The 22,687-nt window shown below is 33.1% G+C and overlaps 2 protein-coding genes across 8 annotated transcripts; both read left to right on the top strand.

The window, feature by feature from the left end:
• Positions 1–1,204: 1,204 nt before the first annotated feature.
• On the top strand, positions 1,205–7,906 carry Bm5333 (Uncharacterized protein; the record flags this gene model as incomplete). 2 transcript variants are annotated; one of them, XM_043080330.1, is made up of 19 exons in its annotated part: positions 1,205–1,413; positions 1,493–1,617; positions 1,808–1,992; positions 2,355–2,451; positions 2,570–2,679; positions 2,899–2,992; positions 3,262–3,401; positions 3,715–3,817; positions 4,057–4,180; positions 4,354–4,534; positions 4,705–4,937; positions 5,119–5,215; positions 5,440–5,640; positions 5,796–5,930; positions 6,043–6,163; positions 6,334–6,459; positions 7,078–7,167; positions 7,380–7,514; positions 7,836–7,906. In XM_043080330.1, the coding sequence occupies 19 exons, from the start codon at positions 1,205–1,207 to the stop codon at positions 7,904–7,906; spliced, it is 2,577 nt and encodes an 858-aa protein (XP_042936264.1). The 2 variants fall into 2 exon arrangements, with proteins under 2 accessions (XP_042936264.1, XP_042936265.1); XM_043080331.1 differs by lacking the exons at positions 1,205–1,413; positions 1,493–1,617; positions 1,808–1,992 and having other exon boundaries at positions 2,373–2,451.
• A 2,174-nt stretch (positions 7,907–10,080) lies between these two features.
• Positions 10,081–21,484, top strand: Bm7169 (Uncharacterized protein; the record flags this gene model as incomplete). Of its 6 annotated transcripts, none has more annotated exons than XM_043080332.1 (30): positions 10,081–10,170; positions 10,459–10,590; positions 10,707–10,901; positions 11,043–11,183; positions 11,532–11,669; positions 11,776–11,860; positions 11,956–12,050; positions 12,483–12,549; positions 12,749–12,798; positions 13,000–13,143; positions 13,433–13,603; positions 14,106–14,172; positions 14,265–14,420; positions 14,921–14,975; positions 15,062–15,171; positions 15,394–15,546; positions 15,681–15,757; positions 16,096–16,272; positions 16,518–16,848; positions 17,224–17,282; positions 17,372–17,499; positions 18,029–18,119; positions 18,458–18,479; positions 18,598–18,639; positions 18,975–19,099; positions 19,546–19,612; positions 19,971–20,186; positions 20,338–20,470; positions 20,717–20,817; positions 21,372–21,484. In XM_043080332.1, 30 exons carry the CDS (start codon positions 10,081–10,083, stop codon positions 21,482–21,484), a joined length of 3,531 nt encoding a protein of 1,176 aa, XP_042936266.1. The 6 variants fall into 6 exon arrangements, with proteins under 6 accessions (XP_042936266.1, XP_042936267.1, XP_042936268.1 ...); XM_043080333.1 differs by having other exon boundaries at positions 12,755–12,798; XM_043080334.1 differs by lacking the exon at positions 10,081–10,170 and having other exon boundaries at positions 10,486–10,590.
• Positions 21,485–22,687: the final 1,203 nt, after the last annotated feature.

A 22,687-nucleotide genomic window follows, 5' to 3' on the forward strand; every position in this document is an offset into this window, starting at 1 on the left:
TACCTTTCAGAAATCCCTGCAAACCATGGAAAACTTTCTAAAGCATTTAGACATTAGTGCTGGAGAAGAATAATTCAAGTTGTTAAGAACTAGTGCTGCAGCAATATGCAACTGTCATTGATGAGTTTGCAACACTTATTATAATTATTATTATAGAATAAGGTTACAGCAGTGCATCTAAGTCATATAACGAACTAGAAAGCAAAAATTGTTTAGTTTTAGTAAAAATGGAGCTGAACAAATTCTTTAAAATATTTTTATTTCAGACATCAATTCTTCAAATATCTCACATCCACAATTCAACACTCTTCTTTCCTGTTATCTTAGAAATACTCCACAAATCTTCTCATTCTAATCTATTGACATACCTTTGCTAAGATCTTATAAAAATTGAGCGGTTCATGTAATTTAGAATGTAATTTTGAAGATAGATCATTCATTGACAACTCAAAGCTTTCCGTGACCTCTCGCAAAGACAATAGTTCATGCGGCAGTAATATGACCCAGTGTTCGTCAGATTATTTCTGGTCTATTATACGAAATATGCGTGATAAAATGAGCTCGACAAGATGAGCACAGCCAACACAGTACACGGAAATAACTACGCTTACGTCTCGCATTCGTGATGACTTTTCCGAACGCTCCTCAGAGCAACTTGAACATCAACCCGGTGAAAGCCATCAGTGTTATTGAACGAGACAGGCATTTTTTGTTATCACTTATCAGTACTGGCTGTGACTTGACTCTCCTTTCCTTTCTCTCCTTATCTCTCAACATATCATTTTCCTTCTAGCCATAGATACCACAAGAAAAACAGTACTGTTTAACAAATTCCTTACCTTTTTTCGCTTTGTGAGATATCTTTCCTCTTTTGGTCTTCGATGACAGTATTTGATAAGATTTTTGCTAATCTTTTGACTATCAGTTCATATGAATGTTACATGACAGCATACGTTGTTTATACCTTACCGTTTACCTTTCTCGATTTTTCCATACTCGAAATGACCTTAGTATTTTAAAATTTCAGGAAGCCTTCCATGTCTTTTTTCCAGTTTCTAATTAGATGATGAATTATTGAGGTAGGTACTGCTGATCCGTACGACCTTAACCAAGTCGTTGGTCTTTCTTGTTCCCATGAAAACTTTACCACGAGATTTCTTGTCCCAAGAGTTTAACGAATTTCAAAAACTTGTAGATATAAAAGATGTCATCTTTTCTCGCTGTACCACTGAAACATACGAACGAGGTGGACTTGGTAAAACCTTTAATGAATTATGTCGAGAATATTTATTTGGCATCAAGTGAATTAAGCTCAGAAATCAGAGAAGCGATGCAAGAACTGAACAAGATGCGAAACAAAGCTTGCAACCAACCTTTGGATAAACATCAAAATGCTCTGGATGTCCTGACTAGGTATGTATCGAGCTTCGTCATCAGTGTTCTTTCTGCGTGATTTCGGATAACTCAAAATTTGCAACTCGAATATTTATAGATATTACGATCAGTTGGTGGCCATCGAAAACAAAATACCAATCACTGCCACTCAAAATCCTATCAGCTTTAAGTGGAAGGATGCCTTTGATAAAGGTTCACTCTTTTTCGGCCGAGCTTCACTGAGTATGTTTATGTAAATTTTATATTTTCTTATTACACCTTCAAACCGCTGGGATGAATAATATTAAGATGATTTCTATTTTTTTAGTTGGACACGATGATACACTTATTAAAATTAACTTTATATGTTTAAAGCAATTAAAGCAGCTTTAATTCAACTAATTTGGTATGAATTATATAGTTCGATTTTCAGCCTTAAGTGATGGCGCATTTGAAAGAGTTGCTGTTTTATTCAATTGTGGCGCTCTGATGTCTTCAATTGCTGCTTCTCAATCAATGCGTACCGACGAAGAACTCAAAATAGCAGCAAAATTTTTTCAACAATCAGCTGGTGTCTTTGCACATCTGAAGGATACGATCCTAGGGATTGTACAACAAGTTCGACGTTTTGCAATTTTTTGAAGTTGAATCCATCAGGATTGTTATTTTATATAGTGTATTATTTCTTTTGGTGGTCAATCCATCTTTGATCTTATTAACTTGAGCTATACGATATAAATCTATACATTGACTAAAATCTTGGTCTGCGTTGATTTTTATGTTCTTATTAGCACTATTTTTTTATTGTCATATATTTAAATCATTTGAAGCGTTAAAAGAGCATCAATAATAACTTTGTCTGACGAGTGGAGATCAGTTGCATACAATGCTTTAGTGAGCTAATTCAGTTGATATTGTCATTTTCGAAATACCTGCAAAGAAGACTTTCGTGAACTGCTAATATTACAATCCCTTTTTAGGAACCAACTCCGGATCTTATGCCTGACACATTGTCAGTACTTTCAGCAGTTATGCTAGCTCAAGCGCAGGAAGCTATCTATATTAAAGCTGAAAAAGGTTCGTTCCGCGCATGCAAAATGAATGAGTAAATGGAAATGATCGAGTAGAAGAGATTATTAGTATTTCTCATTTATTTATGATGCAGTTCTTTTTCTTAAGGAATCGAATACTTCAGATAAAATGAAACCACTTGCATTGATGAAATTAGCAGCACAGTGCGCGGAATATTATCAGGAAGCCCAAAAGCAACTGCAAAGAGATGCCGTGAGAGGTTTATTTGACAAGGTTGTTATTGCTTTATATCTTATTTGCTTCACTCTGATTGAATTTGTTCAACATTATATAATAATTTGGCAGTGTTGCTCGTGCATAATTTTTTTTTTGAGGGGTTAGATTTTTCCACTTATTATGTGCTATTTTTTAAAATAATTGTATTCATCGATACCTGTGTTAAAGCTTTTATACTTTCTTATATGCTTCTATTTTTACATATCAACATCACAGGACTGGACAAACACCGTAAAAGGCAAAGCTTTGGGACTTTCAGCGCTCGCTCAATATCATAAAGCAGTGGACAATGCAGATTCGAAGAACATAGGTCTGTTATTAAGTTTGCATTTAGGAAAAATATATATTTCTTTATTGAAACGGTATTTCGGAAATTTGTTCATATCCTCTGATGCTTAAACTCAATGAATAATGCAGCTGTTATTGTTAGCATCTTTGTTTTTCTACGTGGAATATCCGCATAATGCCTTTTAACAATTTGTTCCTTCTTGGTGATTTTCTGTAAATCTGTCTGGTACCGTATTTTTGATTTGGATCATAGAAAGAGTTTGTACTTTTAAAAAGACTTTGAAATTCCAGGTGAACAACTAAGTCGATTAATCGAATCACAATCTCTCATGCAGCAGGCAATTAGTTACATGCCTCACGAAACATTTAATATTCAATATGCTGCTATTGAAAAAGCATATACATCAGCTAAAAAGGATAATGACTTTATTGTAATTTTTCAATAATTTCTTCACTTTTTAAAGTTCCAAATTTCTTTGAACGGTCATTGATGGGTTTCTTTTTCTTTTTTTTTTTTTTTTTTTTTGCGTTTTTTATCTGAGAAATTTAGTGCTTCAGTGATTGTGAGACAGGGAATGGTTTAAGTAAGGGGTAAACAAATATTTCAAGTCAAATAAGATGTTAGTAATTTTATTAGCTGCATATATCTTTGCATTAATTCGAATGTCAACCGAAAAAAAAAAAAAAAAAAAAAACATAGCAGAAAGAAACTTTTAGTTCTCCACCTAGCTGTTTTATTTCTAGTATCACGAGAGAATCGCAGATTTCCGAAGTTTGCCACATTTACCTAAAGCTGCGGTTGCTAAAATTGTGCCGATTACTTTCCCAATAACACCGAGATTTAAAGGTATGGCCATACTCGTATTTATACGAGCCATATCACTTATTTATCTTTCCATTTTGTTTTGCAATTTCTATTTTACGAAAGGAAATATGAATGATTTTGATACAGTAAATTATTGGTTAAAATGTTACCAATATAAAATAAGTACTCAAATGTAGAATTTTTAAAACCACCATAGTTCTTTTCACTTTTTTTCATCTGCTACTTATTCCATATTAATTCTGGGAATCTTCTTATTGCAGATATGTTCTCAAGCCTTGTACCTGTTCAAGTACATCAAGCTACGGCTTCGTTTGATGCTCGAAAATCGGAAGTTATCAATGTAGAAACTGGACGTTTACGTGAACATACTCAAATAATGAATGGGTAAATTAATTTTGAAGTTTTTACTTCAGTTTGAGCCCTTGGAAATGTAGAGGGAATGAGGAGAGAAATCTAAGAGCCGTATATATTTTTATGAATGATTGGTAGTAACTATTTAGGGCTCAGCATTTCTTCGATCTTTAACTGGTTATGTATTATTATTTGATTCATTATAGAATATTAGCATCTCTAAATTTGCCTGCTGCCTTGGATGACGTGACAAATCAAGAAGTATTACCAGAATCTATCCGACAAAAATCTTCTAAAGTTAAGTCTCAAGGTGGAATTGATGCCCTAACAAGTCTTATTGCTGATCTACCAAATATTCACAAAAGAAATGAGGAAATCTTGGATGAAGTGAGTTTTTCAAATCCATATAATGTCAATTTTCATATACTCCATTTGTTTAGCGCTAAATTTCAGATCTTTTTCTTAAGCTGTAACATAGTGTATCTTATCCTTTATTCACTTATGTTTTTAAAATTGTTTTTCTTTTTTTGTTTGTTGAGAAAAATGAGTTTTTTTAGACTTTGAGACTATTAAATGAAGAAAAGGGAAATGACGATCGTTTGCGTTCACAATTCAAAGATAAGTGGACACGTATGACTTCTGACCAACTTACGGCTCCACTTCACCAAGAATGTGGTAAATATCGCGGCATTCTTCATGCAGCTTCAAATGCGGACGAAACGGTCAAGCAGAAACTGGAAGAAAATAGAGAAGGAATCAAGTTGCTCAGTAGAACCGAACCTGAATTAAAATAAGTCGTCCTGTGTTTTACGCTTTTTGAAACTAAAAGGAATATTATAATGAACAGAAGGCTTGATCTACTGTTAGATTTATAGATATAAATTTGATTAAAAATAACTGAAAATTACAGGAATATATATTAGCACTATGATCTAGTAACAATATAAATTACTTTATGCAATAGGTTTTACAGCAGCAATACCGGGTCTCGATTCTTCAAGTGCTAACAAGAATTCAGAAGCTGTGATAAAACTCAGAAATTTAATGGATGTTATACAAGAAATCAAGGTAGAGTACGAAATTCAGTGTTTCTTAATCTTTATTGTAATGATGGATTATCAAAATGGAATATTCTGCTTCATAACTTTCATCATAGCAAATTTGTGCAATCTTGATTTGCTTTGGTAGCTCATATTTGTTTGTTTTTCTATTTCTATAGCCCCTATATAATGATATTAAGAGAATTAGAAATTTCTAAATTCTTACAAATTCTTACAATTAACTTACTTTAGATTGGACGAGAGAAGTTAGAAAAAGAATTCACGAATGTTCATTGTGATATGAGCTCTATTTTTCTGAAAGCACTAGCTGACAACCAAGTTATCAATGAAGAAGAAATTTCTGTTACCAAAATTAGAGAAATATATGGCCCGTTAAAGGCTAAAGTAAACGAAACTATTAAGAAACAGGAGGAGTGTTTGGCGCAAGTGGAGGTAGGTAATCACCGGTATTATTAAACTCTTAGGCATCATTTCTGATAGTTTTTGTTAGGACTGATTTTTACATATCCTAACTATATTTATTTTATTTGACTTATTCTCGTTATTTAAATTAGTCTTTCTTTTTTTGTATCAAGTCTTCTTTTTAGATATGGAATAAAAAATTCTGTTCAGAAAAGGCATCCAGCCAAGGTGCTGTTGAGCGTGAACGGATTTTGAAAATATTGGCCAATGGACATGATAAATTTTTGGAGATTAAGTCGAATTTGGATGAAGGAACAAAGGTAAGATGTAATCAACATTTGAGGCTTCTTGTCATACGCTGCCATTACTAGTAAGTAATGGAATTACTTAATATTGCTTTTCTTAGTTTTGAAAAAATATATTTACTTTCAGTTTTATAATGATTTGACTCCTCTACTATTGCGATTACAACAAAAAGTGTCTGATTTCTGTTTCGCGCGGCAAACCGAAAAAGAAGATCTGATGAAGCAGTTACAACAAAATATTGTTTCTGGTTAGAATGAATGAAATATGAATGAGAAGAAATGTTATAATAAGGACTGTAAAAAATGCACTTAAGTAATAAAGGAGTTTTGCAGATAGTAAATGATTTTGCTTAGTTTATATATGTAGATGATAAGGATTTTTATTCAGAGCCACTTATTTCTTCAAATGATAATTCAGGTTCTTCAAATGGTAGTGCACCTCCTCGACCTCCACCACCAAAAGCTCCATCAACTGCATTATCAAATAATCCATTCGATATAGAAGCGCCAATTCCACCTCCACGTAATGTTAATAGTCTTCAAGGTACCAGTTCAGCTTTATTTTCTTTTTTTAAATTATTGGCTCATCTTCATGCTTTAAAATTTTATACATAATGATGGGTTCTGTATTTTAAATCTCGAAAGTAATGCATGGGTGTCCGATGATCATATTGACTTATTTGTATAATTTTAATATTTTGTATATTTCCCTCTCTGTTTCACTACTAGTATATTCATAACGCTTTGATCTTAACTTTTTATTTTAATTTCGCAAAAATAATAAAATTGACTGTAACTACTAAAGAATGATACAATTTTAGGCCTAAATTTATCAGTTTCAGTTACGTAAGGATGGGAAATATTTTCTGTTCATAAAGACAGGAAGGCGTTCTCATGAGGGTAACACTGGTGAAATAGAATTCATTCAGTTTAGTTCTCTTAAGTTTCTTATCTTCATATGAATGAAGAAATTCTTAAAAATCCTTCCTAAATTATTTTCATTATATATATATATATATAGAATTTTAGCAAGTTTTAGTAAATGTTGTGATATGTGGAAAGGATAAATTTCGGGTTATATAGAGAAGTAAGTGATTTTAAATACAGAACCCAAGATTATGCATAAAATTATTTATGACTTTTGCATGTATATGTTTTACAGCAACACAAACACCACCTATATCATCTCAGAATGCGAACTATCAACCGCAGTTATGCAATCCTCAGCAACAGCAACCGTTTACACCCTATGGTAATGAAATAAATTACGATTATAATATAAGAAACTTTTTCATTTTCTTCAGTTCCGCATATCTTACAGAATGTGATTATAGGAATCGGCTTTAACAATTTTGTGATGGTCATATTCATTTTTAACATTGTCTACAAGCATTGACTAAATTGTTGTAACAATATTGATTTTTCAAGCTGAAAAAAGCTTGAATTATTTTAACATAATTTTAGGTCAGGCACCATGTGGATATCCGTCTCAGCAAGCGCCTTATCTTTTGCAGCCCCAATTTAATCAAAATTACACAACACCATATCCAGTTGCATATCCTGGGACATATCCTGGGGCCTTCAATCCTCCTGTGCATGGTAATTCCGCATTTTAAATTATTCCTTGAAAAACATGCTGAAAACGAATCTTTTTGTCTACTGAGTATTCTGCTTGGAGAGGAAAGTTTCGATCATAAAATACTAAATTGAGTACCTTAATTTTAATTTTTGTCATACATTCGAGATCTTGTGTTTTTCCTATTCAAAAGACTTCTTTTGGATAATGACTCCTTATATATTATAAATATATATATTCAGCAGCAATAAATTCCCATTAACTAAAGAAGTCTTTCCCAGTGGTTAAGATTTCCACGTATAATAAAACATGGAAGTCACTATTTCTTCCAGTATGTTTTGCAGCATATGGTCAGTTTTCTCCATCAACAATGTCTCCACAGTGGGGTAATCTGCCATCATCAACTCCACAGTGAATCAGTTCACGTTCTGAATAAACTGTTTTTTTTTTTTTTGAAAGCTTGTATCACAGCTTTAATATCACTGCTTAATGGTCATCACGAAGACTGTTTGGTTACTGTGACGCTTTTCCTACTAAGCTCTCAATTTACTTGATTAAAGAGAGATTCTTCTTTCAGGCGAGAAGAATTAAATTGCAGTAAAAATTTCTCACTTTCATAAGTAATGAAAATTAGAAGTTCCTTTTAGCATTATCGAAAAAGAAAATTGTCGTAGGAGATAATCTGTAATTGGGATAATCTGCGTTTAGTACACTTTGATACAACTATAGTGGAATACTTTTCATCTCTTCATTTGTTTATTATTATAGTACTAATTTCAAAAATTCCCCCCGTACAATTCCCTACGTCTTAATATAAACTGGTATTTGGGAATCGTTTCTAATCCAGTGCCATTTGGTCTCATTTTGTATATCCTTGTCAACCTTTCCAAAAGATTGACAAAATTATTTTCAGAAGAAATTCTTCTGAATTCCACTTAATTAATTATCATTGATATCTAATTTTCTGTGTTGTTGCAAGGAACAATGATTATTAAGAGTGATTGTGGATTTCTCTATATAGCCAATGTTTCTTGCAATTTTTAATGATTGCGTTACAAGATTTTGGAAACCTGCTGCTGATCTGCTACTTCACTTCAGGATGTGCTATGTATTTTCTATTTTCTAGAACATATGTTTCCGAATTTTTCACCATGTGGAAATAATATTTAACTTGACATATACTGTAATCAGTGGATAGAAACTAAATTGTCGATTAAATCGAATTTGTACTTCACTCTTCGAGGATTCGTCGGCTCTCATCGAAATTTTCATTCCTTTTTCAGTTTTTGTATGGTTAATATGTCATTTCGTAGATTTATTCTTTTCCCATGTCAACATCATCCTAACAATGAGTGGTTTTTGTAGAGAGATGAGAATGTCATACTAAATGATAGGCGAAATGACTTACGTAAGGATTATGTTCCTATCATGAAACAAACAGGTGTGATTATTACATGTTGCGTCCGCTTACAAATGCAATAAAAAAGGAAAAGTGAAGGCTAAGACACTGACAACCAGGTGTAGTCGCTACATCGCACCAGTCTATTCTGGTGTTGGTGGTAGAGACTGCGGTAGTAGTGAGGACCGCAGTCCGTGTCACCAGCGGCATTGTGTCATATCCCAATCACACGGGTGTGGTTGTCATCAGTGTGTGGTGTGTTTTCCACGCGCTGCGCTGTGTAGCTGTATCGTTTGTAAATGGTCTTAAAACCTGCATAGGGCGTGGTGCAAACGTTGATGTCTCACTGTTGAGAAATATCCCGATCGATTTTTTTCTCCACAATGCTTGTGGAGGGAACTAGGGTAGGAGGTTTTTGCCGGTGGGAAATGTGCAGGGGGCTGCTATGGTCAATCGAGAGATATCATCAGGGTGATCTGTGGTCAACTTGACTCAAATTTTGGTTCAAAGTCTGTTTGAGGAGTTCGTCCGAGATGCACTGGTGTCATTGGGAATGCCATGGTGCTGTGAAAACTTTGATATCTCTTGCTGTATTGCTGCCAATGAAAAATCTACTTAATAAATGAAATATCTCCTGTATCATGTACGAATACTCAATCATTTTAGTTCATTCATGCAGTTGTCTTATGCTATCTTTAGTAGGAATTGTGAAGTAGGAAAAAGACACAGTATATGAAAGAAGGCAAAAAATAGATTTGAAAATATAAAAGCTACCGAATAAATCTGGAATAATATGATTATTTGGAAGTCGTAGCATTAGTAACAGTATTTGCAAGGAAAATAGTGATGTCTGTTTATGAAAAACAGAAGAGAATTAGTAAATGGTTGAGATATGGTTGAGACACACTTATTTTTGGTGCTGGATAGATATTAGAAGCAATATTGCTTTTTCTTGGTCAGACTTTAATAGTTCTGGTTCGGTTCTCAGCTTATTTTCTAATTTTATGAGAGGGCGAATTACTACAAACTCACAGTGAATGTGTAAAGAGTGCAGAATATACAGTTCGATAGAGAATAATTTGAATATCATTCATTATTAAATTCTTTTGTTTTGTTTAGTATTTGTTCTTAACGAGATTTAAGGAAGGATGCATTTTCAAAGTAGTAAATCTATATATTTTGAGAACAGTATGACCGACTCCGTTAGTGCAACAAATAGGTACGAACAGAGCCAGCAGGAAATGGAAAGTGGCGAAGTAGAAATTGTGGATTCTGGTCGGGTAAGCAAGATTTCCATTGGGTGATAATCTTCAATTGATATTCGTATTTCCGTGTTGAGATTACATCCTATTAAGCGTGAAGAAAGTCAGATTTAGAATCTTTTTCCTGAGATTTTGCTATTCATAATTTATTAAAAAAGTGTGTCCAGAAGATATTTTTTCTTTCTAGAAAAGAAGTATATTTTATCATGAGTACGGTTTTTTTGAGCATGCAGAAAATGTGATTAATTGGACTACTGATTTCTCGTTATTGGTTTGATAGTTTCATAAATCCTGTAATGTTTTCAGGTCATTGATGAATTGGATGAAGCACTGATGCAAATTGGTGACGCCACTGGCAGTGAACAACAATATGATGAAAGGATGCATCAGCAAAGAAAACAAGGTGATACAGTACAGCAAGATGTCGGCTTACATATGGTAAATATGTGTTCCTCCTGGAGATTTTTACTGTGAATGTATTCGGAGAGATTAATACATCAACATAGATCTGTGACTCACTCGATTTTACTGCTCATATGTGAATTCACTTGTAGAATGTTAGCGAAGAGGTGATTGTCGAAACGGAAGAAAGCCATCCAGCAATGTCTCCAACTCCGGGGAGTGATGTAGGCGATATGGAAGAATGCATAAATGATGAGGATGGCCTATACAGTGACGATGAAGACCACTCAGACATGTTTGCTGACCGAGAAGTGGATCAAGTTATCAGAGATCCGGTGACTGGAGAGGTTTTCTTTTTTTTTTTCGAGCTTTTATACTATATATTTTGCTCTTGATAGGAATTCATGAAATGTGATATGGAAAATTTTGGTGGGATCATTTCTCCAAAATATCAATTTTAAATAGGTTTGGTAATATTCAATTCTTAGATAAGCTTAACAATGGATTTGGAAGATCTCGTGTCTCGGACGATAACTTTTGATAATGGTGAAAGAATTATCTTATGTTTTTCAAAACGATGTCGTCCGCAAATAGCCTGGAATGGGCATCTTTACGTTGCAGCATCTGATGTTAGTTTCTAATATTTGTGCATATTGACTGTAAGGTGAGATAGCTTGATAATCTTCGCCGATTCATCGTTTTCAATAATCAAAAGTGATGTGCATAAGGTGCATAGTTTGGAAATGGAAAAAAAAACTTATTGTCATTGCTTGAAAACTGTTTCACGGCGTGTTGAAATGTGAAATTTGATATGCTGAATTATAAGGTCTATAAACTATTTCTAGTTTTCTTCCTCCCCTCCCCACCCCCCACCTCCCCAGTTTTGGTCAAACTATCCCCATTTAAATCTGGAGCAGAAATAGTTCGTCCTAACTGTTGTATAGATAGCATGAAAGTGAATATAAATATTGTTTCAGTTAAGCGAAGTCAGTTATACGAAATGGCGTTGTGTAAATGAAGGATGTCCTGGTGCTTTACGGACATCTCCTGGACTGACCGAATTACGTTCCTCTGGACATCATCATTTAACTACATGTAAACCAGATGACTTGCGAGTAAGCAGTTTTTGATAAAATGCAGACCATACCAGTCATTATAACAAGTTTTTCTCTTTGTATTTACATTGCGAAATGGGTCAAAATTTGTAATTTCTTTATTTAGGTACGTCTACGCATTGTTATTTATGACCTACGTTTGATGGCCGAATTTACAGACGATCCACTAGAAGATCTTTATAGTCATTTTGGTACCATTTTTGAATATTTAGTGACCAAATTTTAATCCTCTTTTGTCAGTAGTTTATATTATTCCAAGTGTTCTATGTAAATAAAATTTTTTCAGTTGAAAAGCTAGCTGCTGAAAATCCAGATGTTTTGGCTTTATTTCCTCCTCTGGATACATTAGTAAAAAGACTTACAAAACATCGAGAATACAAGGTTAGGAATTCCTTCATTTTTCGACGAATCGCTGTTATAACGTAGTGCTTGTATAGTATGATCATGTATTTAAGATGTGTCCGAATGTTTAATAATTGTTAGCTGTGAGGCGTTATTTTACTAAATGCGAATTGTGGGGACAGATGATTTCACTAGTCATAGCGCGGGCGGGAATATTTGATCTGTAGTTCTGTTTTCTGAGATTAGTGAGACAGATTTTCCATTTTTTTCTAGTTCAGATTTAAAACACACCATTTCTTTCGAATATTAGATGTAAAATTGTTACTATCAGTAAACTTTAGTAGTGAAATGGCCATATTGAGAAGTGCTTCGAAAATTAATTTCCATTTCGCAGATTTAAGAAGATGAGGAAGAGTGGACACTACATTAGGTATTTTTATCCTGTGTCTGTTGTTTAAAATTGTTTTCAAGGTATATCGTCGTCGATTTGAATATGAAAAAATAATGGCGGAGCGGCGTCGGGGTTTACATTCTAAAGGTAAAGCGTCTTTTTTTTTTTAATTTTCTTGTGTTAAAAGTTATTTGGTTCCTATGATAGTGATGTATGATTATTAAACCTAAAATAACACTAAGTTATAAAAGTAAGGTTCTTCAAATAATAAAAATATATAGATTTAATATGTTGAAGTTATTGGATTATATTATTATATAATTGGGTTTTTTATCACCATAAATAGATTCAGACTGCACTCCTGGAATGCTTCGAAGAATGCGTCCATTCCCACCGGTTCGTTTTCTTATTTTTGCATTTACATTTCAAAGTTCAGTTTTTATACTTTTATACAGATTTAATGATGTGTAGTGTTAAAGTATGACTAGGAAATTCTCAATAATTTTCATTGCCCAAATGTTACAAGTGTTTATTTACTCATGAGTACTAATTTCTGGGAATAACATACACTATGTTAACCTTTTACCGCACGTTTAGTCGGTATGTATTGAGTGCGGTATATCAATTGTAACGGATGCGGACACCACATCTCAAGAAAATTTTGTGGATCATGTGTCGCAGGATCATCAAAGAGAAGCAACATGTCAATATTATTCTTTCCCTGGAGTGCATCTTTTTGAGGTTTCCGATTATTCTGCTGTTGAACTAGATTAATAAAAGCAATTATTTGATATGAAAATAATCACAATAACGAGAAAACGTCTCAGTTTAGCTTTAGCAGGAGAGGAAAAGATGTTGGCGTAACCAGAGTGGATGTAGAGATGATGAAATCCTTGAAGAAAACCGAGTTTTACCGTTTAGACATAGGTTTGGAACGGTGGCGTTTAAAATGGGAGATTAGTAGGCTGGCAGAAGTGGAATACTTTGAGATTATTAGATTTATAGTTAGTAGTAAATTATCAAATTGCAGCAGTGGATGCGTGAGCTGCAGCAACGTAGCCGATACAAAATTCGACGTTTTTCAATGCATAATGAAAGCTTATTTTTCCTTTGTGCTGCAGACGATCGATGGTGTCGAACTTATGGCGTTAATTCTGATGGTCTTCATTGTACTGCATTTGTTCGAGTCTACGATTACAGAGTAAGTGCATTCGATAAAGATCATAAGGATAATGTTCTGTTGAGAATATGACTTTATGTTGCATCAAGTAATAAAAGTAGGAAAAATTTTTATCGTTATTTTCTGGACAAAGATTGGAACTGAGATCACAAAAATATTGCTGTTCACAAAGCTGCTCATAAATATAAAGCAGTACAGATAATATTCAATAGTAATACAGTGTGGGTTGAAATAATAAAAGATGTTTTAATACAAATCATTATCTTGGACTATCGAAATCTTTTGTTACAATTATAGTAAGAGATAGACCACTCAGCAAAATGAAACATTTGCGTCAAAAGTTTTTAGAGGTAATCTGTGTGACATGGATTTGTTATTAATTCTTGAAGTTTGTTGCAGTTAGAATAGTGAATCATATGAGGGTCACTTATAACTTGTCATTATTGTCACTTCTGCTTCTTTTTAGTGTAGGGAATCAATTAATGATAAGTAATAGGAAAAGAAATAAAGTAACTTTTTTCAGAGGGTTTCGCGGCAAGAAACTCGGGTTTTGCGGATACAGTACTGCCTGGATCATAATTTCCATAGCGGTAAGCGACTAAGTTGTTGTGCATTTTTTTAAGAAAGTAGTGAATAATAATTCCAGTTGGTACTGAACGCAAGCTAAACTGGTGTTTTATAGATGAGGACGCAACAGTTGATGCTCCATTTACTCCAGAAGTTTTCATGCATGAAGTGGAGGAAAGACGTTTACGAACTGCTGGCATGGTGAAAAGTCATGCACAACGCGCGCGCCTTTTGAGACGAAGAGGTGAAATGGGAAGTGAAATTATGTCAGGTTAGCTCTAATCGTAAAATATTTCTTCTATTTCCAATAAGAATGTTGTCTTTCAATTGGTACATGTGTTGAAAAAAACATTACTACAAATTCAATTTGATTGATTATTTGAACATGAATTACAGAAGCTGTGGTATCCTCTTGCAGAGTAGTTCTATGGTTCAAACCACCAAACCCTGAACTGATTATGAAATTGATAAATCTGCTCATTAATTCACTCAGAAACCCTTTATAATAAAAGGAATTATAATGAGTCAAACTTGGTTTCTCAACTATTATTTGACATTTTAAGTGATGAATGTCATTTTAATTTATTGAACCACTGTAATGAAGTCTTTTGCATTGACAGAGTTAAGTAGATTGCATAGAAATTATTTTCGAAAAGAAACCAATGTACTTTCTAAAACTACTTTCTAGGATAATGAGTTCTCTATGTTCATAGCAGTAAAAATAGAGTTGATATATTTTGACCAATCAAAAAACTGAAGTGCGAATTTCAGAAAATGGCGGTGTATGGTCTGAAGAAGGAGTCAGAGAAGATGACTCGAATTTGCAGTAAGTTTAGTTTTATTTGTTTATCTTTTTATGTTTTTCATACACTTCTCATACATTAGTTTGTTGAAACCAAATCCGATTTATAGAGAATTAGACACCTATGCATCTGATGTCGCCAAGCGCACAACACATATACGCAATGATGATTCTGCGTCAGTAGTCGAATTTGCTGAAGGACCTGATACCGAACATGACGGTTAGTATCGCTTTCTCACTGTCTTTTTAATGGAATGGCTGTTTATGTGTGCACTACATGCATTTTTCGATAATAGAGAAGAAAGTTAAGACATTTAAGTTACGATTCATGTGCTCATGGCATTATTTCAGAAGGTGGATGTAAGTGCTCGGTTTTCAATCACGAATAATTCAGTTTAAGTCATAAAACATCATTTCAGAATTAATTGCACTTATTTCTCAGGGCAGGAGGATACAGTTGGTGGTGAAGGCGAACGAAATGTTGGCTATGGTATCGAAGGCAGTGAGGAAGGTGTCGGACAAGAAGAACAATTGGGAGATAATGCTGCATCGAAACTGAAGCGAGTAAACTTGCAAAGACCAAGATTTATGGGAAGGTAAATATAAATAGTAAAAAACTTCGTGAGCCTAACTAGAAAAGAAGACGGAAATGACTCTGCATTAAATGTGTTCTGTGTGAATATTAATATTATGTATTCACTCGACATTAGAAAAAAATTGCTTTTTTCCGATATGCACAACAAAATGTTGGTCAGCATTTCACATATGGCAGAACTGTCAAATCAGACTACGATGAAAAACGAGAAGTAAGTTATTAGTATGAATGTTAATGAGCACTTTTATCGGTTTTCAAAAATATTACACTATTTCAATTTTAAACGTATGAATAGATTACACTGATGAAATAGAGTAAAAGCATAGGTAGTACTGTAAGTTACAAAGTATGGTTTGTTTTGACATGGTGTAGCGTATAATTCCTATTCAGTAACTTTTGTGATATTGCTAAATTATGCTATACTTGTTTGTGTTAATAGTAATTGAAGTCCATAATTTCCCGCATAATACATTGTAATAGCTTATTTTATAGAACCTCTGTTTGATAACGATTAATGATTTTAAGAAATTTTGGATTTGAGTTCTTTAGGTGGCAAATTTGGTTGAACAGTGCAATCGTCGAGTTAGTGAAAGCCGTTCAATACGTTCCATTGAAAGTAGAGAAATTCAAAGTGGTAGTGGCCAACCACATTATGTTACCCATCGATCAAATTTTTCCAGCTATACACTTTATAATTTGGTTATGCAAATTGAATTGCAGTGTGAGGTTTGTGTTGTACTGATGATTTTATAGGTTAAATTCGGTTTTTTCAAAAACTTCCGAAGTTATAATATAATCTGATTACCATTATTCGTAATGTGGGGCATGAATCGCTTCTGATATAGTAAACATTATTTGAAGTGTTTGAAGTGCTGTACAATCAATATCAACAAATAAAGTTACTCTGAATGATCAGACAGTTTTAATAAAAACTTGTGGGACTAGTTAATGAGGCTTGTGTGTTTTTGCAGCTTTTCAAAGAACGTGCCCAATCTCTGAAACATATTGTGGCAGCGAAAAAATATCTAAAATACCTCACATCTCTCTGTGATAACATTGCTACTGATCCAGAGTGTAATAAACCTGTAGAGGAGTTGGCGGCTGAAATTTTTGATTTGAAAGAAATTGTAAACAGTGGAATAGTAGTTACCAAGCAGACGAGCTTGCTTCCAACATTAAGCTTTGGAAGTGGCGATGAAGGTAGTAATTCATTACAACAGCGTGATGGAAAAAGTGAATCGGAAACGCAACCGCTTATCTTTCTTCCAGTGGTACCCGCGAGAAGCACATCCGAAGAATTAGGTTGGATTTTCCTATTTTCGGAATGATTATTTGCAGTTTGTTGCTGGATATTTATTGAGTAATTATATTAATATTATATTTATTTTGTTTTTATTATCATTAATTTATTTATTGTAATATACTTTATTTTTCTGCAAATTATTATTTAATGGGATGAAAAATGTTTTTTAGTTGTAATTAATTTACAAAAAATGTCGACCACTATTTGATGAAAAATATATTTTATTTTTTGTATTTCGTTATGTATATTTTTTTAAAGATGCATTCTTTTATATCTACTAATAAGTTGTTCAACATTATGCGGAATATAAAAAAAGAGATCTTTGGAGATTATTTTATTCTTTATTATACACATGAATTTTTGTTAATTTTCAGAAAAAAGGACAGTTGATGAAGAAGCAGGATTGGATGTTACAGAACAGTCTGAAATAGCGGTAACTTTCCTACTTCGTTGAACTTCAGGTTAAAATTATCTAAGCAATAGTTTGAATGGATTTCCAACTTTTTAAAATTTGTTTGCCAGGATTCACAACCAAATTTGAGAAGATCAAAACGTGGAAAAGGAAAGGACGAAACCGATACATCTTTTGAAATAAAGAAAGGAAGAAAAGCTCCCTTAATTACGATTTCAAAAGCAGATACATCCATAAGGTAACAGGTTGCAAAAAGATTTGGACACTTATTTTCTTAGTTCTGCAGACCAAAGATTTTAGAACATGTTTGCTTCAGTTTTTGTTGTTATAACTCAGTGCATAGTTGCTGTTCTGGATCAGAGGATAAAACTTAAGCATTCTAAGAAGAAAGTTTTACTATAAGAGCGAAATCCCATTGATGCGGTGGATAGTAAGCGTGGACCTGACTTACTTAAATAACTCACTGCGGGATATAACTATTTGGATTTTTAGAAATTATGGAAATATGTAATTGCTTTTTTTGTTTGATGCATCTATCTACTGTATTCGCTTACCGAACTTTTCATTGTGTTGTTTTTCAGTCTGGTTAAGTTAAAGGTGGAAATGAAGTGTGTAGGGTTCGTAGTTCTAAGTGTTTTAGAAGCAATACAACTGTTCATTATAGTAAAAAGGGTAGTAAGTACTCATGCAAAAAGGTTTGAGGAAAACTGATGATGAAAATTGTCTAGTGAAACTTTTTTTTTTTTTTTTTTTTTTTTTTTTTTTAGAGAACCATATCAAACAAGAAGAAGTCGTGGTGTCGTGAAGCCGAACACCAAGGGAGTTTTTGACAAATCGACGTATGTTGGAGGAATGGAGGTATTTTAAGTTGATTTTTAAAGGAACTCTGTTGTTTTATGTTGTCCTCAAAAAAGAAAGAAAAATCTATTTTGCATAAATTCGTACCTCAGAGCTTTAAAAATGCTGTAAGAATGCTATCGAATCGGCACAAGCAAAGCTAGCACAAAGACTGGACTATCATTATTTGAATTTGCTAGGCACTGTAGAAAAAAGTGGCTTATGATGTGTAACAAGCTTTTAGCGGAGGAGGAACAGGAATCTGAACATAACTTTTAATTGCGAAAAGTTAAAGATGGAATATTCACCTATTACTACCCAATTTCAATGTTTATTTTTTGAAAATCTTAAATTTTCAGGCAACTTCTGCAGAAGGAGATGGTAAGCGTTCAGTTATTTGGGTGAATTCGTTTTCTGTTTATTATCCCTACACTATAATCATTATGTTCGTATAGTCATTGTCATACTTCTCTATTTTATGATCACTGTTCTCTTGTAGAAGCAATGAAATCTGTAGAATCCCGCGAAGCTTATACATTACGTAAGTTTTAATTACACTATCTGGTAAGGTATAGTTTATATAATGATTTGATACTGTTGTAGACGCCTATGACGATATTGAGAGAGAATTCAGTTTGCTGTCAGCGTTTTTATCTTCGAATGATATTAAGCATAGAGTAAGATAAAATATTATACCTCCTAGTAAATACTTTTTACTTTTTTTTTTTTTCTTTTTCTTTTGTTAGATGTGTTCTTTCTCTTTAAAACATAATCTGCATCTTGACAGAGAAGCAAAAGTGAATCAAATACTAGTATGTAATCACGAAAAACAATCGGAAGATAGTGTGTTTTCTACCATTTTTTTATATCTTTGAGGGCGAATACCGTTTAGTGGGCAAAATTCAAAATTGAAACTCGCTGGACGTACTATGCAACTTGATGCGGAATTGGAAGAAGTAACTGGAAAACCGATGACTTTGAGAACTGCAACTGGAAATTTGGTTAGCTTGATTTATTAACCAGATGAACAAGATGTTGGAGATAACGCCTAGAAGGGACTAATAGTTTTCTAATCATTATAATTTTATTTCTTTTAAGCAAGCGAATAAAAGCGAATAAAAGCCAGAAATTTTCAATCGTTTTTATTTGTAAGTATTGAATGTCATTCATCAAACGGTGAAATTTGCTTTTCATGAAATTTATTTTACCCTCTTCATTTCATATCGGCATCTATTCCTATCCACTAATTTTGTTCGTTTCTACCGTTGATATTGCATTTCTATACTAATATTGCTTTACTGTAATTTAAGAATAACTTTTAACGTTTTTTCTCCTAAAGCAATATCCATATGAATATATAGAATTACAAAAATATCGAAACTTCCTCTTCAGTTTACTAAATACAAATAAACGTTGGTGAGCAAGCAACCATTAATGCGTTATTTAGGTCACAGTAATGCGGCGGTTTGATGGCCGTTTGATTATGGTTTCACCCAGAGTATTGGTTCAGAAAGGTAATGTCTCATTTTTGCACGAATCCGGCTTCTTGCCTAACTAGAAAATATTTTTGGATCAAGTATGCGAAGTATGCTAAAGCACATCTTTGTGAATAAGTTTTCTGTTACAACAACAAGTGCTTGGGAAAGTTTGTTTAATTGAAAGATTAAATATATTAAATACTGTAGGGGCTCTTTCTCAAAGGATAGATTTATTTTACTACCAAGCTTATACCATGAAACTTATTTGCTTATATTTATTCTCACATTTTCCATGAAATGATCGCTTTATAATGGATAGAGTTGGATGGTCATTTAATGTATCAATTTCTGAAAGTTTTCTTGCTCATCTTTTGTGTAAAATGTTGTTTTCTAGAATCGAAAACACCCACAATTGAAGAAACTCAAAGAGAAACGAGGTCGAAAAGTACACGAAATGCAGCACTTGGCAAAAAGGTACCAAAGGCAGAACAAATAAAAGAAGAAGAAGAAGAAGAAGAGGGAAAGGAGACGAAGTCACAAAGGACAACAAGATCCTCAGAAAAGCGTTCAGTCTACTCAAAATATTTAAAGAAAGATAAAGATCGACGTGGTAATCTTCAATTTGATCTTCTTTCGTAGGTCTTAGTCATTGTAGAAATTATTATAAAGAACTATTGGAAACTGGAATGGTATGTAGTACCTGATAACAATTTATTTTATTTGGTGTTTCAGATTTGCAACGTACACAGTGACTATTTCAGATGAAAAAAGCGCTAATTCAAACTTATCAGAAAGAGGAAAAGGAAAGGATGTGGATAATGAAAAAACAAGTTTGGAAGAAGCGGAATCTGTCAAACAGGAAACCACGCAAGAAGTAGAGACTAGCTCGAGAAAGTATGTATTAAATAAACGGTCTCGAACTTATTCTTTAATGTTGATAGTTTTACTATTTGATTGCATAAGTCTTCCAAAATAAATTCTTTAGCAGTCATTTACACTGTTATTAATCCAATGGTAATTTTGAAAATCTGTTATAACGTTCAGCACGAAACAAATATTGTCATATTGTAAAGTTTGGTGGAAATTCGTAATCGACAATTTCTTCCTTTTGAGATGTTATTTTTTTTTTACCGATTTCAGATTTGTAAGAAAGCAGTTAAGTGAAAATGATGTAATCGTTATGGACGATGAGACATTCTCAGCTGTTGTAAAAGATATAAGCATGGAAAGTCCTGATTGCGGTGAGTATCTTCTCTACAAAACACTTGCTTATTTTCACTTTCATTTTATCTTTTTGCTTAAATGGTATTACTTCATAATTCGTGATATCTTAATATTATATGAATGTTGTATGCAGAATACCGATGTTCCTATTCATATCTATAAACGTTTCAATTATTGGCTGGACTGAATCATTGAGATTTACCGCAAAAATCTGTAACATAATCGATATATGAATTTAAAACATGTAGTAATGACAACAGATTTTAAATGTGCACTCAAAAAACGTGAGGTGACATTTAATAGAAAAGGCTTGAGATTATGCACTAATTCTTTGTATTTGGTATCATACACTTCGATTTGACAAATATCTGTAGAGTAATTAAAAGGGATTAATGTTTTGGGATTTTTGTTTAAAATTAGAGGATGGTTATTTCTGAATAAGTTAATCCTGGAATTATAATCAGCAGCTGATAAATGGAAAATAGATTAGTGCTCTCTCTTCTGTCTGAATACTCTTTTGAGTCCTATTACTTTGTTATTTAAATGTATGACTGTGGACAATTACTTATAGTTAGTGGAAGTGAAAGCCGGCGAAGTCGATCAAAGAAAAAGGATGATGAAGAACCAACAGGACTGGTTACTAATGCTTTTAGAGCTAATAAAACAGGGGAAAGTAAAAAATAAATTAGTGTCATCGTGTGTTTGAAATTGTATTTCAACATTGGATGACAATCTCGTGTTTTTAATATCTTACTGGCTCTATTTTCATCGTAATATTTTTTTGTTGTCTCTGTTGTATTTATGGTTTTTCTTTCTTCAACTTTTGTATTGATACACAAACTGAATATACAAAGCAAAGTGCGAGGAACTGTGGTAGATGAGTTAATTTCCCAACTTTTGGTAACTTCGTTTGTTAAAGTTTGTTCTAAATTCTAATTAGTACACTAAAAAATACCACTTTCTTCCCTCTCCATTTGCTTTTAGTAGAGAAGTTTTTAAACTATTTCGCTTGCATTTTACTTTGCTTCAGTTTGCCAACTTATGATTGATTTTAGGAACATCTGACATCAGTTTGCAGACTGTTTTGTTCCAAACATTAAATAATGCACCAGTATTCGCAACTGGACGAGACCATATTATTCTGAAGATTAGTGTGTGTTTAGATTTTCAAGTTTACTTTTGTAGAACTTCGAAGATTTGCAAGGATTCCATTGTTTACAACTTCAAAAAATAGTTTTGACGAATAAGTCACCTTTGCAAATGACTTATTCATCTACTACTTGCATTCATTGCATACTCTTATTGTGATCAAATGTTTTTATTGTTCTGAGCTTCTCTACTTTTTTGTGACAAGAAATGGCATTTCTCATTGCTGTATTAGTTAAAATATGGGATAGAAGAAAAGAAGTACATTTTGCCCTTTTTCATTTTATATGTTCGAGATGACCACCAAGTTCGTCAGGCTAATAAGGATTTTCATACATAAGGTTCAGTTTGTAGCCATACATCATTGTCTTCTTTGTTTCCTAGGTTTCTTCTATAATTTCATCGCTCATTGTGTACGAAATTGTAAGTTCAAGAATAAATAATAAAAGGATGCAATGAAAATTTTGTTTCATAATGGCCATGAGGTCTGGCAGTGGAATTCTTACATGTAAAGTTGGCATTTCCTAATAAAGTATGGTGCAGTTATAGAACTACTTTATTTAATAAACGATTAGATGTTTTAATGTTAGTTGTTTAAATTCCATTTGTTTTCTTGAAATCATTATACAATATTGTTAATAAAACAATATCATGAGCACCATTCTTTGAAAGTATTGAGAATGAGAAGAGAAACACAGGATGGATCATGAATATTACCTATTGTATCTGAAGAGGATAATG

This window comes from Brugia malayi, assembly GCF_000002995.4.
Source record: "Brugia malayi strain FR3 genome assembly, contig: Bm_v4_Chr3_scaffold_001, whole genome shotgun sequence".
In the NCBI taxonomy this organism is placed as follows: domain Eukaryota; kingdom Metazoa; phylum Nematoda; class Chromadorea; order Rhabditida; family Onchocercidae; genus Brugia; species Brugia malayi.